At 40.9% G+C, this 20,197-nt stretch overlaps 1 protein-coding gene across 1 annotated transcript in view; it reads right to left on the reverse strand.

The window, feature by feature from the left end:
- Tbc1d9 (TBC1 domain family member 9) overlaps positions 1–20,197 on the reverse strand; it is an 80,976-nt gene that overhangs the window by 35,889 nt on the left and 24,890 nt on the right. Inside the window, exons 5-8 of the mRNA XM_048813850.1 lie at positions 14,663–14,781; positions 6,180–6,408; positions 5,514–5,775; positions 3,026–3,233 (exon numbers count right to left, since the gene is read on the reverse strand). Of these exons, the coding sequence (XP_048669807.1) occupies positions 3,026–3,233; positions 5,514–5,775; positions 6,180–6,408; positions 14,663–14,781 (818 nt within the window). The remainder of the gene's footprint in view (positions 1–3,025; positions 3,234–5,513; positions 5,776–6,179; positions 6,409–14,662; positions 14,782–20,197) is intronic.

A 20,197-nucleotide genomic window follows, 5' to 3' on the forward strand; every position in this document is an offset into this window, starting at 1 on the left:
TCTACTCAAACACCCACTGCTTTTCTAACGTTATCATTACCCACAGGTAATAAAACTTACATTAAGGCCTCTGCCTCCTCCATTAGTTGAGGTTTGGGGATTCACCATTAACATCCCTCAGCGATTCATTGGGTCAAAGGGAAGCACTGAGATCCTACCAGGCAAATTTCTTTAAAACTACACCTTCCAACCACTTCATGCTTCAGGTCTAAACCCCACCTCTGCAGACTGTCTTTGCTCTGATATACCCTGAATTGTGACTGAATGATCTCTGCCCTACTAGGGAAAACCAGCAAGCCAAAGAGAGGTGGAGAACAGCAGCAAGAGGTCTCTCAATCCTCCAGGGCTCTACTATTGTTTTCTAAATCTCACTCCAGTACAAACAGAGCTGGCTGGACCCAATACCCAGGGGCGCTGATCAGAAGCAAGGCAGATGTCTGGATACAGGCTTCAGGACCTCTTTGCACCTCTGGATAAACAGAGTGGTAACATGCTCAGAGTCTCAAATGACCCATCTGCAGTACATTCTTAATCCTGGAGTGGACGTCCTAGCCATTCCAGGTTGGTCGGCTTTGATACACTCAGTAACACTGGGTGAAGAAACTTACACACAGAATGAGATGAACAAAGTTATGCCTACTAATGGGCTATGGTAGAGACCATGAAAGAGGTTAAATTTGCTAGAAAAATTATGAAGCTATGTTCACAACCCCATGTAAGGACAACTAACTGATCTCTCCACTCCAGTAACTTATCCTGGCCTCAAAATGTGTTCAACACTAGTTTTGCTGACCCAGAATAAGAAGAACCAAATTTGTCAATTGTTTAACATTTTGCATTCTTTTTTTGGGGGGGGTGGAGTACCAGAGATTTAACTAAGCAGCACTCAAGCACTGAGCCACATCCCCAGCCCTATTTTGTATTTTATCTAGAGACAGGTTCTTACTGAGTGGCTTAGCACCTCGCTTTTGCTGAGGCAGGCTTTGAACTCACGATCCTGATCCTCCTGTCTCAGCCTCCTGAGCTGCTGGGATTACAGGCATGTGCCACCACGCCCAGCTGCATTCTTTTTGATCTGTTTAGCTTCTAGGAATTTGTAACTTGTAACTTAAGAAAAGTTTACATATTAATTTAGGTAAAAGAATATATCAATAATGTATATATGCAGTCATTAAAAATTACATCATAGAAGAATATTTAATTTTTAGGAAATGGTTTGAGATATATTTACTGTTAAAGGTCATAAATAAAAGTAAAAATTCCATATAACATGTTTTAGATCTGAGTTATAAGGCATTCACACAGCAATGCATAGAAAAAGCCTAGAAAGCTGTGTACTGTGCACAGTTAGTTAAGGTGATTGTCTTTAAATGGTGAAACTAGGGGTAAATTTTGTTTTCTTTTTATTTGTTTGTACTTTTGAAAAATTTCTGTGATAACAATACATTACTCTTAAAATAAAAAAGAAAAAATAACTCTAGGGGCATTTGCTTACTTAATTTTTAAAAGATATACAAGATAGAGAAACTTTAATCCTTCACTATAGGGAAGCTTTTCTTTCATTCTTGTTTTTTTTTTTTTTTTTGTTGTTGTTGTTGTTGTTGTTTTGTACCAGAAATTAACCCCTGAGCCACATCCCCAACCTTTTCTATTTTTTATTTTGAGACAGGATCTTGCTAAGTTGCTTTAGGGCCCCCCTAATTTGCTGAGGCTAGCTTTGAACTGAGCCACTGGGATTATAGGCATGTGCTACCACACCTGGCCTATTATGGGAAATCTTGACAAAGAGGCAATCTCCATTAAATGTTCAAAACTTTTGATTACCTTATCTTCCAGGAGAGGATCAGGTTAGGTTGGAAGTTGCCAGAAACTTGAGGGCTGCCAGCTCCTGTGTTTCCCAACCCCTGACATATAACTAGAAGTCCTTCTCAACTCAAACCTCACAGCCAACCCTCCAGATGACTATGGGACTAACCTCCTATCCCAGGCAGGATGAAATCCAGCTCCAAACCAGAGCAAGTATAATATCTTTTGGACTTTCCTGGACATGAGAACTGGCCTGGAAATTTCTTGAAATACAGATTGCAAAATCTGTAGAGATTCAGAGTCAGTGGATCTGGGGTGGACTGGGGAATCTGCTGCTAACCAGCAGCCTGGTAGTTCTAATGTAGGCTCCTGGTAGATCAGGTGGGAACAAACACTTGGCCTTCTAACCCACCCACCCACTTGCTCCTTTTGACCAGGCTGCCCATGGCCACAAGCCAGGCTATTCAGAACTGTATTTTCTTGTTTTTGTGTCTGATGCCTTGATATCTTTGGGTCTTTCTGACACCTGAGAGATCACCCTCACTCAGTGCTGGCCAATTGCTAGAAAATTGTTTTTTTCAAGCAAGCAAACCATCCAGAGCCCACACCCCAACCACCTCCTTTTTTTCTAGTGCTTATAGTCAGGGCCACTATTGTCCTGCCCAACTCACCCTAGGGCCAGGAATTAGACAACTCCTGACAACCACTATGCCTCAGAGCCCACAAAACTGTGCAGACTACACAATCCTAAGTCTGTCCAGCTGGTTTTTCCCCTCACAAAACACAATAAAGGCTCTTGCCCATGAGTTCCCTTATTCCTTCTGCCTCTTGACCCATCTGGTCCCTCCTATGTGGCCCTGAATGGCGTGGCCTTTCCTCTTGGGATCTGTGAATACAACAAGCAGTCTTTCCAGTAGCAGTCATCCCTTGATCTGTAGGCCTCTCCATTTTTGAATGATGATAAAACCCTTATTATTTCTGGAAGATGAGACCTCACAGGTCCTAGAGACACTTCCAACTGGGAAAACTGAAAGGGTGGCAAATGCCACCAGTGAATTAAGAATATTCACAACGTTAAAAACCAACCAACTACTGATTTAAAAAAATGCAAAACAACAACAAACAAATTGAAAAGCAAACCAAAAAACAACTCCTGGTTTACCCAGAGAAGCACATTATAAACGAACGTCCTAATGCATCCTTTCTTGCTGAAACTTACCTCTCGGAGTGGGATTATGAGGCTGCATAGGTTTTCCTCCTTGCTGGTGAAGCAGATGTAATTTGTGGAGACAAACATTTGGCCCAAAATGTGCATTTTGTTAAACGGAGTCCAGAGGGTGCAGTCTGTGTGGCCATCTAATTTTTCATCTTTGGGCAGCCGGAATAGGGCCCGGTATCTCTCACTCTTGGCCCTGGCATCGAGATCACTGGGAAGCAACAGTTAATTATAATTCACCTGAGACAAGAAAGAGGTTTCAATACCTTCTAAACAACACTGCAGTGGACGCTCCCTCAGCCTACCCGTCCCCTCCTTGACCTACCTATCCCCTGTTGTCACTCCGCTCTTCAGCTTTACGTTGGTGTTAATTCTAACTTAAGGACCCCAAAGCACAATAAAGTTATTTTACTATATTTAGGTCCCTTGCAGAGCCATTTGACAATCAATACCTGTAAATGTCAAAGAACCTTGGGAAAACAAAGCCTGAATAAAAAATTCATTCTGTCTAAAGAATGCAATAATTTTGAAAGAGGCTGTTAGAATTACTTATACCTGGAGCACTTTGGGGGACTTTGTCCTTTAAGAAAAGACTTAAAGAGAATGCAAACAGCCCCACGCCACATATCTGCTGGGTGTTGCTCTTTATCCTAATTGAACAACAGAACTACATGAAGAGACCAGGGCACAGCCCAGCTCTTGGGCAACTATGGCTTCCAACCTCGGCTGGGTCCTCTCTTGGCTACTCCCTAACGAGCGCCTTTTCCTGTCCATCATGTCATTTGTTTAAACCTTTCCCCTCGTGTCTACCCTCCTCCTCCCCGCCAGCCTATTTCCAGCTTCACAGAGCAAAGAGGGACTGACTGGGTGCAAAGCTTCCTTCAGTTCCCTCCCTTCTGTCCCCAGGATGACCTCCACCCTCACCAACTCTCTTTCTTCCTGTTTTAAAAGAAGAGGACACGACACACATAAGCACAACTTCCACACTCTACAAGATGCCACTTTTTACATGACTCATATTCTTACAGCCTTATCCCTATCTCCCTCCTGTCCCCCGACCTACCCTCACCAGCAACTTTCCCATCTGCCTCCTTCCTTCAATCCTAATGTTCAACTCTTTTCCATTCTAAATAAATAAATAAGCAAGACCCATCTCTTCATAACTGAATTTCTTGACAAAGCAGTCTATATTTGCCCAGTTGCCTTTCCCTGCCGTTCACCTGCTGCCCAGCTCACTGCTGGTGGTGACATCTGCCCTCTACCACTGTGTCAACACATCTCAAATCACCAAGGACATCTTCATAATAACAACCTCCTTGCAGACTCCAACTTCCACCAATGATGTCCAATTTTGCAGCGCTAGGGATTAAAGCCAGGGACATTCTACCACCGAACCACATCCCCAACCCCTTTTATTTTCTGAGACAGGGTTTCACTAAGTTGTTGAGGCTGGCCTCAAACCTGCCATCCTCCTGCCTCCTGCCTATCTTACTGGACTGATCTCCTAGTGCATGTCCTGAAGGCAACTCTACTCAATGTCATCAAGCTCAGCTACTCTGTCCCCAGGGCCTACTCTTCCTTCTGTCATTCCCCGTCTCAGGGAAGGGCAATTCCAGGCAGACAGTCCCACTTTGGAAGACATCAGCGTCTAATTCCCCCTCTCCCTAGTTTAACCCCACATCCAGCCTTCCAGGCTTTTCTGTAGCCTCTCCTCACCCCCTGCCTGTCCACTCCTAGCCATGTGACTGAATTACTTCCTTCTGTGCTTTTCTCTGCACACCATGTCCCTTCCTCTGTCTGAAATTTCCATCCTACTCCTCGCCTGGGGAACTTCTGCTACCATTTTTCAGAGCTGCTATGATTTGGAAAAGAGATGTCCCCCAAAAGCAAATGTTCAGAGGTGAAATTATCTGTAGCTTAATTAGTGGATTAATCCACTCATATGGATTAATTGGGTGTTGGAGGTGGGTCCCTGGGAACATGACTTTGGGATTTATATTTTGTCCCTGGTGAGAAGAACTCCCTCTGCTTCCTGCTTACCACGTCCTGAGCTGCCTTCCTCCACCACGCCCTTCTGCCACCATGTTCTGCTTCATCTTTGGCCCAGAGCAATGGAGTTGGCCATCTGTGGCCTGAGACCTCTGAGACTATGAGCCAAAATAAACTTTTTTCTTCCTCTAATATTGTTGTTAGGTCTTTTGGTCACAGTGACCACAAAGCAGAGTAAAACAAGAGCCATCTGGGTAGAGCTAACCACCCCCTGTGTGTGTGGGCCTAGGCCCCTCTGTCCATAGGACCCAAAGAGTTCCCATTACATTGTGTGGGAGCTGGGCACAGTCATCTCTTTCTAAAGTGGAAGTCTTTCTCAGTATTGTTTCCACACCCAGAAAAGTGTTCTAACCCTGGAAGCTGTTCACAGAAGGTTCAAGTTAACAAATGTATGGTTTCTCGGTCCTGCGGACAGAGAGACTCAAAGTCCCTTGCCACCTACCGTTTCAGGGCAGACACCTTTTTGGGAGATTTCTTCTTCAGTTTGGGCAGGGATCGATCTTGCTCAAAGCCTTCGTTGTCTAAGAGTTGCCTCATAGCTATGTTGGCAAGCTGCTCCATCAGCTTGAACGTCTCGTTGATATTGAGGAACACGGAGAAGAAATGTTCGCTGGAGCGTGTGCTCACTTTGATCCCGTCGGGCAAGAGCAGCGTGGCGTTCTTCTCAAGCTGAGTGATGTCCACCCACCGGATTACCAGCTTGGCTGAGCACAGGGAACAAGGCTGGGTCAACACCGGGCTCCAGGAAATCCTTCCAAGGTACTGACTGCTATCTCTCAACCCCTGAACTCCTCTGAGTTCCTGACTGCCTTGTTTGTTGGTTTTAAGAGTCAAATTGGGGCCACTTAAATTCTGAGATCAGAATTATCATGGATTTTCATCCATGTTTATTAAATTAATTATGCCTTTTGTGAACCTTTATTACTTAATGACAAAATTTCTTTAATACTGAATTGAAAATAAATGGATTCACTTGTTAAATATTCAAAAAAGGAAGTGTTGACTCGGTTATAGCTCTGGATTTTTGATATTTTGATTTGGTTTATGAGTACACCGAAAGCCTTAGTAGACTTTCCAAAGATTCCCTCTGAAATTCTAGACCACTCACCTTCCTTCCCCATAAGGAAAGAGTAGAAGCACAGGTGGTTAATACTGAGGTACATCCAACCCTGCCGGGGGACCTTCCCCTTCCAGTAGCTGCAAGAGTAATAGTTGACAAGCTTCTCTTCTTCAGGCATGCCAAACAGCCTATGGAATTTCACGATGGCCTCTTTAAACTTTTCTGTGTCATCGTCTTCCTTGATGTCATTGATTTTGTTATACTCTGCAATGATGCCCTAATCAGGAATAAAACACAAAGCATACAACCAGTATCAATATGACAAGCTGTACATAATAGAAACAAAGAAAGATTTCTAAGATCAGCATTTTTAAAAAATCACAAACCCTGTCCAAAGGTAACCCCCTAAATTTCAAGCCAATTAACAAGTGGCATTTGCATACTAAAAGAACAATAGAGATTTTATTATGTTTATGGGAGCCAATTATTTTCAAGTCACTCAGAATGCAGCTCATCATTTTAGTTTACAAATGGGGAGGTGTAAACATTTTGCCAGTTGTGTTGTGTTTACTAGAGCTTATCATGACAGAGTCTTCCCAAGTGCCAACTCCTACCTTTCTGAAAATCAACAAAAATCATTATGAGAGACAAGAAAGGAAAGAAAGACCAAATGCACGTCACTTAGACGCACAGGGCCATGGACTCCCTATCTCAGGACCGTTTATAACATCAGGGACCCTAGAGAAAAGGAACAAACTGTCACTGGAGCAAAAAAGGGGTGAATGTGAGAGCAAAAATGATACTAGACAGAATGTGTTGACAGCTGGACAGGAGATCAAGCATTTGCATAGCAAGTGACTGGCATACTCCATTGTTTCATTATTATAGCAGCTTACTATGCTATTTCATTGTTACTCAATTCCTTTGTAATTCTTTGAAAACTGGTTTCTACATTTTCTAATAGAAAATGCTCCCCTGAATCCCACCTTTCTCTTTGCAATGTCAGATCCCCCACCCCTCTTCCTTGTCTCTGCCTCAAGGCAGCCTGGGAATGCACATACCGGAGAGCACGACTCATATTTCTGTGATCTTGGGCCACCTCTTAATTCTCCTTGACATGATGCAACCCTCCTGAATCCCTAGGATGGAAAGTTGCACCTGCCTCATTGTCCCTAGAATTCCTGCCTTTGGGTTCTTACACTTCTAGTATATCCTTCATGTGCCCTACAAATCTATCTTCTTAAAACTAATTTTGACTAAGAAATTCTGATGATCAAAATCCTGACTGTTTCCCCACCAGTTAGCCTGAAACTCTAGGCCTTGTACAGTTTGGGTCTGTTTTAGTCAGCTTTTTCGCTGCTGTGTCTAAAAGATTTGATGAGAACAATTTTAGAAGAGGCAAAGTTTATTCAGGGGCTCACGGTTTCAGAGGTCTCAGTCCACAGAAAGCCAGTTCTGTTCCTCGGGGGCTCAAGGTGAGGCAGAACATCATGGTAGAAGAGTGTGGCAGAGGAAAGCGGCTCACGTAAGGATAAGGAAGCAGAGAAGAGAGACTCCACTTGCCAGATACAAAATGTACAGCCCAAAGGTATGTCCCCAATGCACCACCTCCTCCAGCCACACCTTACCCATGTTCAGTTACCACTCAGTTAATGTCATCAGTGGGCTAATTCACAAACCTAAACCTAATATCCAAACCCTAACAGAAATCAACCAACACTGAACCTTTTCAAATTTCATTGTACTACATCTGACCACAGTTTTGCATTAGCAACTCTGCCCCAGCCAGCCTTGAGGCATCTTCCAGGCCTGGACATGTGTTTGCTCACCTTCTGGCTTTTGATCCTGCCATTCTGTGTGCCTAAATTCTAGAATGAGGCTGTTCTGTTTCATTAATCCTACCACACCCCAAAGTCTGGTTTAATTCATTCCCACCTCCATGTGCACCTTCTCCCAACCATGATTCCTTTTCCCCATATTAAGTACTGTCAATTTTCTCTGCATTGGGTTGAAAATATGTCCTGAATTTTATTTCTAATACCAGATCCTCCTACACACCCCAACTTCTGTTACCAGAAGTTTTGTTCATGAATGATGGTAGGAGAGGGGGCTTTGGTTTTCCAAAATCTCCATCATGTTCAGTTCTAGTAAAAGTAAGAACATAAACAACAACCCTAACAGCAAACAGTGGACCTTTGCCAAGAGCCCCACAAGTCTCCAACCTCTTCTTCTAACAGAACCCTGCCCTCCCCCACCCCCACAGGCCCACCAAGCAGCCCAGGAATGAATGTGATGGCTTCCCAACTCCCTCCTATCATGACTTTCTGCCCACTGATTCTGGAAGGCCACTTTCTGAAAAACAGACCTGACCATAACATTCCCACCTTAAAAACTTCCCTAGACCATGGGTGAAAGAGAAGACAGGTCCACACCAAATCTCTTCCTATAAAATCTCCATTGGCCAGAGTCAACCTTTCTAGGTTTTGCAGAAATAAGCAAGTTCCCTGTGACATTAAACTGATCTTCAATGAGGTCCACATTCTCACCTCTAGGCTTTCTTAATTTATATGTTGGTGGGAAAAAAATTGCTTATATGTCCTTTCTATCACGAATTATGAATCCCCCAAATGATAGTGTCTTGAACATTTTTTATCACCGGTATCTAGCATATAAGAATATTCAATAAATTATCAAATGAGAACATGTCATATTTCCAAATTAAAATGTCACTTATGGGGTCACAGTTGGTTTTGATGTATAGTTCAGAGTTGCAGATTTCTAAATCTAAAATTGTTTCAGAGTTGACTGTGCTTAGGAAGGTACACACCAAGCTGTGGGCTCCTGGTCTGTCATCACCCAGGATGACAGTGTGGCTGGCATTATCAACGGCGATGACATTCCTAGGAAATATCTAAAATAGGATTGTTTTCTGTCATTACTTTTGATACTATTCCACCGACAGAGCAGAGATGTTGAGCTCTATGGAGACCAGGAGAGAACATTTCTGGACCCAGGCCTCCCAGGGTTGAGCAGGCGTTAGCAGAGGGATGTGTTAGGGACCAGAAAGAGCTAGAGGCAACATGCAGGCATCAGACCTCTGGGTGGGGAGAAGCCGGTTCAGAACGGAGGATGAAAAAGCTATTCCCAGTTGGCAAATACACCTCCAGCCTATGTGACATTTCAAAGTTGTCAATGCCTTTGAAGGCAGATCTAAAATAATACAAGAATGAAAGAGAAATAAATGAATGAGTTATTAAAGGTGACAAGTGAAAGCCCACCAATAGAAAGCAGCAGTCGGGTCCCCAGGCAATCCCAACAGCCAATCAGCTCAGAGTAAGCCTGCAGCCCTCAAGTGGGCTTAGGTTTGCTCTTCTTTTGGACCACCCTGGTGGAGGTCTTACCCAAAGTCCAAATAGGGAAGATGTTAGAAGAGAATGATGCCCAACAGACTAAATGACACCCCTATGTTTTTTGAGTGGAAAAACACTGAGTCAGACTATGCTATCGTAAGATGGGTGAAATACCACCTTTCCAGAATGCTCATTAAAATTTCAAAAAGAAAATGTTTCAAAGTATGAAATGATCGACAAAAACATGAAACTGAGTAAATATCACTCTGAAACACTCCAGGGCCTAATAAACTTGTATCAGTATACCAGGTTTTGCCAACAAATTTCATCATAAGGCTAATTAACAGGCCCCACATCTAACTCTCACACCTTTACAAAAAGACAGGGTCCAGAATGCAGAACCTATAGTTTGCTCTATCTTTTCAACCAGGAGGACTGGATGATGAAACAAAAGGATATCTTCTCCCCATAAGTTCTCTGGATTCCATAGAATATAAAATTGGTCCCTCCGGTTCTAGGCAATAGCACCTTGTAACTTTGGAAAATTAATGCAATCAAAGTGTATGTGATGCCCGATGCTAATTTAAATATGCAAAATGATATGGACAAGGATTTTACAAAAAGAGGAAAATCAACTTAGCAAACATGAAAAAATATTCACCTCATAATCAAAGACAGAAATTTTTAAAAATTAAGATATTAAAACTATAAAATAAGTGAAACAACTATAATCCTGAAAAGTAAGCAATGCATAATCACACAGGGATTCTAATATATTGAGAATATCTATTTAGGTCCACTATGTTTTAACTACTTAACCCAATAATCCTCATTTTATAATCTATTCCAAAGAGAGAGGAAAACACAAAAACCTGTGGGGAAAACTGTGAACAAAATGTTAACTGCATTTTTCATTTATACCTATCCTCCACCATTAGAAGCTATTAAGGAGACTACTGGAAAGAGAAGAACTGTAAAAGCAATTATGGAGTCATATCCAGTTATTGATAAAACAATTAAAATTATATAACAATATGGAAGGTATCAGTAAAAGAAAAACGAGTGGATTGCCAAATTATATGTACACTGAGACTGCTATTAGGATTCATAGGCATAGCAGAAGTCTAGAAAGAAATACACAAAACAGTATGTGTGGTGTTTGGATTATAGTTGCCTCTGTAGTATTCCACTGGTAATTTATAAAAGTTAATTAGATCACAAAACAAATAAGTCTGTTGGTTCCCTTAATTAGTGGATACTCTGTGAAAATGTAAACCATTCATTTGCACATGAACGACATTCTTTTATACATAATGGCAGTAACAGTAATTCCCTCCTCATAATTGATTTTAGGGGAATTAAATCTGACATTTTTGGTGTAATGCAATTAGTAAAAAGAATGGCAACTTGACGTAGTTTGGCTTGATTGACTGACTCATTCATTCATTCGTGCTCATAACTACTGTCTTCTAAGCTTTGGTTTCTTCCTACAGCTCTTTCTTTGTGCCAGCTTCCTAAGGGTGATGACATTTGAGGGAGGGCTGTGACAGGTGACAGACAACCTCCAGTGAGTGACCCTGGATGGAGATGCTGCTCCAAGTCTCTGTGTTTTTCTCACACCAGTGGGTGACCCCTTTCATCCAGACCCTCCTTCATGAGCAAATTAGGAGTTCTCAGACACTCCACTTACGTTATTTCAGAAATTCAGATACATGACTTAGAAATAAACTGCTGATAAGACTTGGGTTCCATCAATCAGCTCTCAATTATTCAAAATTTGCTTTTGGTTTTAGTTTGGTTTGGTGCAGAAGCTGCCACATTCTAGGAGATGGCCCTAAAAGGAATCATCTTCAAACTGATCCTTTCCAATATGTCCTCCTGTCCCAGTTTTACCTTTAACATTGCTCTTCTAATCTCTCTAATAAGGGGGGTGTAGAAACTTAAACCGCAAATCCTGTAGGTGGGCATAAAGATTCCTCCAGAGGGGCAGGTGGAATGGAGGCAGAGGCTGGTGTTCCTACCTGGGCCTTTTTCTATGGTCCAGTTCAAGTTCAGCTCTCTCCTTTAAAAACATCAGACCCAAAGGAGAAATCAAAGTTCAATGTATTTTTAAAATTCTTTTTCTGATTATAAAATTACTACATGTTTATGGGAAGTTTAGCAAAGTATAAGAATTAAAATAAAACTGAACATATTGGGAAACTTTATAGGAACCGTCAGACCACTTTCTAGAATTCCACTTTCCGCGGGTATAAAGGCGTTTAAACTATGCCTACAAATCCTGATGCTATGATAGAATCAACTTCTGATCTTGACCAGATAAAAACTCACAACTTTGTAAGGCAAAATTATCATGAGTGAAGTCCAGAAGACATATGATAAACCAAGGGAAAATGTCTACAACATGTATCACCAAAAAAAGGCAGATGGCTTTTGCATACTAAGAATTGTAACATATTAAAGAAAGATAAAACCAAAAGCCCTGTAGAAAACCTGGCAACAGGTATGAACAGACATTTATAGAGATACAGAACTGCCTTTTGACATATGAAAAGTTGATCAATTTTTCATAAATGAGACAAATAGAAATTGAAATAACATGAAATACTATTTCTTCCTCATCAGATTAGCAGAACTCCAAAAACTTGATAATGCACATTGTTGGTGAAGCTATGGGAAAAGAGGCACCCCTTTGCCATTTGGGATTTAAAAATGTACAATTCTTGTGAAGAAATTTGGTAGTGTTTTTGCAAAACAGCACAGACATTTGCCCTTTAATATGGCAATACTACTTCTACAAGCTCATCCTAAAAATACAATCCCGATAATACAAAAATATGTTCACATGAAAATAAATAAATAAATAAATATATATGGAGGAATATTTAGAGTTGCAAAATACTGGAAAGAACCTAAATGTCCAAGTACAGTGCTTGGTGAAGTTAGCTATGGTACACACTTAATAGGTAATTGTAAAAATAATGAGGAACTAAAAAAAATGTGGGATCCTGGATTGGATCATGGAAAGAAAACAAGGACATGGAATTTTAAAAACTGGTACAAATCCAAATAAAACTGTTACTAACATTGTACCAATGTTCATTTCTTATTTTGATAAGTATCCTAATTATGTAAGATGTTAACATTAGGTGAAGCTTGATCGAGTGTGTAAGGGGATTCTTTGTACAGTCTTTGCATTCTTTATAATTATAAACAATATTTCAAAATAAAAAATAGAACTACAAAGATGTTTTGTTTTGCTGTTCAAAAAGCACGTGAGAGAATTCTATGAATTGATGTGGCATATTAACAGGAGATTTTAAGTGATGAAAACAAAATAAAAAGCAGCCTGTATATGGAATACATTTTGATAACAATGGAGTTTGTGAAGTCTTACATATAAGAATTAAAGGTCAGTAAGCAAAATGTTCCTATTAGCTTTTTTCTTTCTTTTTTTTTTTTTTTTTTTTTTTTTTGGTATGGGGATTGAACTCAGGGGCACTCGGCCAACTGAGCCACATCCCCAGCCCTATTTTGTATTTTACATAGAGACAGGGTCTCACTGAGTTGCTTAGTGCCTTGCTTTTGCTGAGGCTGGCTTTGAACTTGCAATCCTCCTGTCTCAGCCTCTTGAGCTGCTGGAATTACAGGTGTGTGCCATCACAAGAAAGGATAAACCAGATCAAAGGATAAACCAGATCACAATGGCACTGATTCACTATGGGGAGTTGGGGGAAAACAGGGTAACATACAGATACAGAACAAAGTAATGCTTTTTGACTTTCGGAAACATTAATACTCCCTTAACAATGTTAAGGAGGAGGAGGAATTGAAAATTGAAAGCAAACTGAAACATATAGGACAGGGAAGACACAAAATAGGCCTGGATCATCCTACATTACCACAGGTCGGGACATATTTAAAAAAAAATAGTGGAGAATGTCACAATGACAAAAAGGCATTTGTAGTATGTATCCATAGATAAATTTGGGATTGTGAGAGTACCAAACTAATTAGGTCCAATAATGAAACATACACAATTGAGACACCCAGCAGTCCACATCAATAATGCAGAGATACATAAATGAAGGGAGGCTCTTGCTTATGGTAGAATAGCAATTGCCCACTGGTAAACGTGGCTGAGGGCTGGGCTGGAAAAACATCATTTCCTAAAATCATCATTTTGCAAACCATCATGGCAAAAATGGATTCAGACCAAAAAAATCATCAATGGATGCTAAATCCAGATGAATATTTTGATAAGGAGTGGAATCTTTGTGGAGTCCTAACATGTTCTTCTACAGAAAATTATTTATTATTTGCAAGAATAAAAGTAGTAACTCCACAGTGGAGAAAACGGATAGCACCTGACTGGGTTCACAGCTCCACTGAGGAGCAGGTGAGTATCACTACTAGAGAAGTTGAAGCCTTGGGTAGGACACAGGATCACTAACGTGGCACCCCTTCAGGAGTGCACAGTGCAAACTGAATTGTAAGGAAATAACTAAGGAAACCCCAAACTAAAAGTGTTCTATTAATAAAACCAGAACAGTACAACTTTAAAACCATTTATGTCATAGAACCTAAGACAAGGCTGTGTCTGAAGGATGCTAAAGAAACTAAAGTGCAATAGTTTCCTAGACAACATCCTGTCCTGGAATGGAAAACAAACAAACAAACAAAAACCCACCACCAACAAACCTACAAAGAGCATAATTGGGCCATTTAGAATTAGCGGGAAAAAAACACCATTAATAACAAACCCCACAAAGAGCATAACTGGGCCATTTAGAATTAGAATATATGCCAAATAGTATAGTATTAACGTTAAATTAACTTGTAAAGTTAACTAATGAAATTGATAATGGTAGTGCTCTTGTTTTGTAAAATATCCCTATTCAGAAGAAAACTTCCCTCAAATTGAGTGAACAGGTGAATAAAGCAAATTAGGCAAAATATCAACAACAGGTGAACCCAATAAGGGGTACATAAGTGTGTTTTCAGGCAATTCTTATTTTTACAATACTTCTGTGAATTTGAAGTTAGTTCCACTTAAAAAGTTGTGGTGTGTGTGTGTGTGTGTGTGTATGTGGTGCTGGGGACTGAACCCAGGGCCTCCTGTATGCACTGAGTCACATCGCCAGCCCAGTGTTTTGTTGTTGTTGTTCCCCAATCCACTACCTGTATTTTTCCTCTCACAAATGTGGTGATATCATTCTCGTTTTCGAAGATGGAGAGCGTCTGCAGTAGATTCTGCTCCAGCCATTCCCAATGTTCAGTGATTTCCTTTCTGGAGCCACCTGGATAAATGTAAAATGATGATAATGAACGTCAAGTTCTGTGCCTTTTTTTTTTGGTATCAAGGTTTGAACCCAGGAGTTCTTAACCAGTGAACTACATCCCCAGCCCTTTTCAATTTTTTTATTTTGAGCTAGGGTCTCACAAAGTTGCTTAAGGCCTCACTAAGTTGCTAAGACTGGCTTTGAACTCAAAATCCTCCTGCCTCAGCCTCCCGGGCCACTGGCGTGCACCACCACATTCACCAAGATATTTTAAAACCCAAGCTCACTTTATCACGACTTGACACCACCAAAGGAGACTATCACTGCACATGTTTCACTTCCAATGCTACCTGTCCTCCAGAGGAAAGAGGTGAGACCGTGAAGAATATGGAAACTCAAGAGGAAGCAGGGCTCATTAGTGAAGTCTGATCAGGTGGGTCCAAAACTTTTAGGACCCCGTTTAGAGTGGATGACAGCAACGTGATCTACACTCATTTTTCTGCACTGGGAGTTGACCACTTCTCTCTCCTCCCTTCCAGAATTTTCACTTTACAGGGCCCCATAGATCTTGTTATGCTACGAGGTTTCCGTTGTTCAGCTGCAACACTGAGAGCTGTGGTATATGAGCCAGTGGACATGTGATGAACCACCTCCTCTGATGGGCAAAATTACCCTCACTTCAATTATGAATGAGATGTGGAAATGGACCATCTCAGGGAACAGCAGCCGGCCCTCACTAGCACAGCTACATCTCAGTTTTTAATAAGGAGCATTTATCACCTCACCTAAAGACCTCCAGATTTAAGCAGCCCAGGCCTTGTAACACACAGAAAGACACTCTGCTTTCTGCTCACACTACGGGTGTCATCACAGGGATACTGTCAGGATATAGCTAGAAGACACTAGAATAAATTCCTTTTGTGATTGATAATGATCTCGTGGGAAAAAGTTTTTGTGAAATAAATTATACTTGTCCTATGTATAAATTATATGCACTACTCATTCCAAAACTTGAGAATGATTTTGTGATTCCATTGATTTACCCTTTGGCCATCTCCTGATTCCGAGTTATCTTTTGATTGGTTTCTCCAAAGTATCCTTTTTCTCTGTTGTTTGTCACTAGCAATTCAAGATATCTCAGAATTTCAGTCTCACTCCTGATAAAGAAAGAAAGGCAGAAGACACAAATGTATCTGCAATTATATTCAAAACTCTGGTTGCAGAACTCAACTCTCATAGAGAATGAGAGGTACGCCCGAAGGGCTTCAGACCCACTGTGTAAGGAAAGGCTAAACAGAAAAAAAACAAAGTTCACTTTCTTTTACTTTAAGATTAAAAACCAACATAGCCTCCATAGGATGCTCATGGGGCTGGGGACATAGCTTAGTGGTGAAGCATTTGCCTAGCATGTGCAAGGCCCTGGATTTGATACCCCAGCTTCACAAAAATGAATGAATTAATTAAAATTAAAATAAAGAAGTATTTAGAAGGGATGCATACGTAAAGAATAGAAATCAGATTTCTTAGTGGAGAGCTGTCCTGTGAAAACACTAAAGAATGAAATTGTCTTCTTCGTGGGTTCTTTTCACAGCTCACTCATTTGAGGTCATAGTCAAGCACATGTAAAAGCAATAGGAAAACTCTTTACTATATCATAGCAAGATATGGCTGGCTTCCAGCCAGTTGAATGACTATAGACAGTTTGCTTAATTTCTGTCTCAAATTCTTTACAAGGAAAATGGACACACATTGAAATAATAAAAATTCTTACCCACTTTAAATTAATGTTGTGAAAATCACAAGGGAAAATGTCTTATAGACATAATTTGGAAAGTAGAAAATACTTTTCAAGGGTCTATTTGGAATATTTAGGAAATGAGTCAATTTGGGGGAGTCTGCCAGAGAGAGAGCTTGAAAACATTTTATAGTTAAAAATTTAAATCCTAATTATAAAATTTTCTAAAAGTACTGGCCCTTCCTTGTCTGCAGAGGCCACTGTCATCATGAGCCATGATACACGGCAGATTCCAAGGGCCCTGTCCAGAAGGCGTTGGTGATCTGCCTTCCATCCGCTGTTTGTCTGTGCTGTTGGCACTGACTGATGTACTGCACCTTAGGACAGAGGCACTCCTGGGGACCCGCAGAACTGCTGAATGTCTCCAGAGCCACCGGGCATGATTCCCAGCCTCTGATTTGCCTCTCCTCTGCTCCTGTTGTACATCAGTCAGAGATGAGCCTTCCAGAGGCGGAGCCTCAGCTCAGCCATGGCGGTCTGGCTCTTGACTGGTATCTCGTAATGCTCTGCTCACTACCAGGTCATCAGAACACTGACTTTACTTTTAGATTCCCTGTTCCACTGATCACAGAATCCAACCCAAGCATCTCACATCAAACTCAACAATCCTTGGTTGTCATGAGTAGAAAAGTCCGTCAGTTGCAAACCTGGGCAGAACAGGCGCGTCCTCAGGTTTGCTCATGCTACCTTCAAAGTTTCCTTTGTGCACACGGCCAGGTATGTGCATCTGCGCTACACACAGTCAGAGCAGAAATGGTGCATGCAGGCAGGTGCTCCTTCAACAAACATTTGCTCATACTTACATGACATTACATGACAATCCACATGGCTGATGTGTCTTCCCCACCCATATACAAATACAGTCATGCATGCCTTAATTATGGGGATGCTTTGAGAAATGCATCATCAGGCAATTTTGTCATTGCATGAACAACGTAGTATGGACTTATGTAAACCTAGATGGTCTCGCCTACTACATATTTAGGCTATGGTCTAGCCTACTGCTCTTAAACTACAAGCCTTTACATCATGTTACTGTACTGAATATTGTTGGTAACAGTCACCCAGTGGTAAGTATTTCTGTATTTAAACAGGTTGGTTTACACCAGCATCACCACAAATAATATGAGTAACACACTGCATGGAGATGTTGCCATAGCTACTTTAGTAGGTGACAAAAATTTTTCAGCTCCATTTTAATCTTAGGAGACCACTGTTTTATGTGGTGCATGACAAATGCCATCCAAGATTCTTGCAGGGAAGTTCAGGTTTACTATCACCATTGTTTCCCAGCCACATGTCCCCCAGGACTGCCTGCCTTCCACTGTTCATCATCCCCATGATGCCCACCCTCTACCACCCAATGACATTTTCACCCGTGGCTCTTTCTCTACTGCTCACCTCTGGAGAGGTAATACCCACATTTTGGTCTCGCTGACCACTCCTGGCCCCCGCTTCCATGGCTGTCGCTTGGCTGTTTCTCTTCTGTCCTACACCTCCTGCTGTTTCTCCCACATCTGTCAGCATCAAGCAAGAAGGCGGGCCCTGCAGGGTCCCATGAGTTCAGTGGTGCTTACTGTCTATAGGTCTCAACTCCTCAGCCTAGTCAGTGCTTCAAGATTGCTTCTGTGCTACCAAAGAGGGTTTCTGGCTACAATCAAAGGTAAGATTCCGAGAGTTCCAGAAGTCTGGATTTCAGAAAAGAGAGAACTTAGTATGTTATTATATGAAGTGAACCTCATCACTATTTGAGGAAAGAAAACAACAAATGCCATCAGCCAATGGTAGCTACAGGAACTAAACTATAGATCCATACCCGGTGGATACTTTCCAAGGGGAATAATATGCAAGTAACTTTTACATTTATATTAAGTGCATAAATGCACCATATTCCCTAACCACTTTCCTAAATGAATAATAAATGAGGAATAATAAATAAGAAGAATACTTGAGGACCAGTGTCTGGCCCCAGATATGGAGACAAGGAATATGAGGATACCTGTAAGGTAGGACTGGATTCACTCCCCCACCGTATAAGACGAACCGCCAAGATCTAATCCAGGAAAAACACATTTCTGGAAGGATGTGCCCATATCTGTCCACTTTTCATCTCAGAACAAAAGGTATAAGTTATCTCTCAGAGACAATAAAGCAGATGTCTCTGAACAGTTTGGGAGCAATTATCATTTTTTTCTGGACCATTCTTAATAATCAGCAAGAGGCCAAAGGAAACATGCCTGAACACAAAATGTGCCTCAAAAGTATATAAGCACAGCGCTGCAAGAACCAAAGTCCCAGAACTCTTTGATACTGTTATTTTTTTTCTTTCTTTTTTAAAATTTTAATTTGTGGTATTGTTGTGTTCGTTCAAAGTGAGATAATGTGAAGCTATTTTGCCGGGAGTCTGAAAGGGACTGGTTTATTTACCCAGCCGTTCATGCAAAATTTGTTAAGAGTTCAGAAAAGAAAGGAAGGGCTTGGCTGTTGATTTTCTGGCTCCATTTATAGATATAGAGCAGGAAAAACAAGCCGACACACTGTGCAATCAGCTGGGATGACAAAGGAATTTGGGGTCAGGCATGAGAATCCTTCAGGAAACCCCAGCCAGAGAGCTCCACTGTGACAAAAACTAGATCAGAACCTGATGGGTTTGTGTTATTTAAACATTAATTTCTGAAAAATAAGAATCTCTCTCATTTAGGACAATTTTTTAGACTATCAACCACAGGTCCTCTGCAGGTGTCTGGGCAAATTTTAAATACTATCTATGATGACGGAAAATACTATGTCATTCTAGTCTAATTTCTCGTCAGGTTTGAAATATATTTTGAAATACATGAAGTCTACTTGAAATTAAAAGAAACAGTCAAATAGACCCACAAATCTTTTTTTTTTTTTTAATCATATCTGGCCTCTGAGGAGTAAGAACAAAAGTTTAAGGGCTCCAATGACGGAAATTTCTCACTAATCAGGAGTGTGTGCATACATGAGTTCAGGTGTATATTTGTAAGTACACACAAAAACAAAAACCACCCACAACACAGTAGAAGACAAAACAAAACTTTAAAGACAACTAAACCTTCTAGAGATTAAAAAGCAACCAAGATAGTATTGTGAGATCCAGAACAGGCTGTGTGGATCACTGAGCTGATCCAGGCCTCAAAATTACTCAAATAAAGGGAACCAAGTGAAAAAAAATTGTCTATTTTATGGTCTTGTCCAAATAGAAATAGAGCCTCAAAGATTAAAATTTAGAAGTTTAAATGCCAAGTGAAGGTAAGAGCAATACCCAGTACGCTGTTACAATTATATAGCCTGTAACTACAAAACCGCGCAAAGAAGAAAGTACAAACTTGTATTTGGAGAGGGCAAAAGAAAAATCCCTCCAGTGTTTTGGTTTGAAACAGTTTTAAAAACAAAAGGGAAATCCACTTTTTCAAAATCCCCACCTAATTAAACACATGGTTATAAGCACTTTAATAAGATAGCACTAAGGCCAGATGCCACACTTTATAACACACAGCACAGTCATACAGCAACCCTGAGAGTTGTGGTCTTTTTTACAGACAGAGAAACGGAGGTTTTCACAATTTTATAAACTAAATCTAGACTTTGTAGGTTCAAAACCTGTGCTCTTAT

Source organism: Marmota marmota, unplaced genomic scaffold, assembly GCF_001458135.2.
Source record: "Marmota marmota marmota unplaced genomic scaffold, marMar, whole genome shotgun sequence".
In the NCBI taxonomy this organism is placed as follows: domain Eukaryota; kingdom Metazoa; phylum Chordata; class Mammalia; order Rodentia; family Sciuridae; genus Marmota; species Marmota marmota.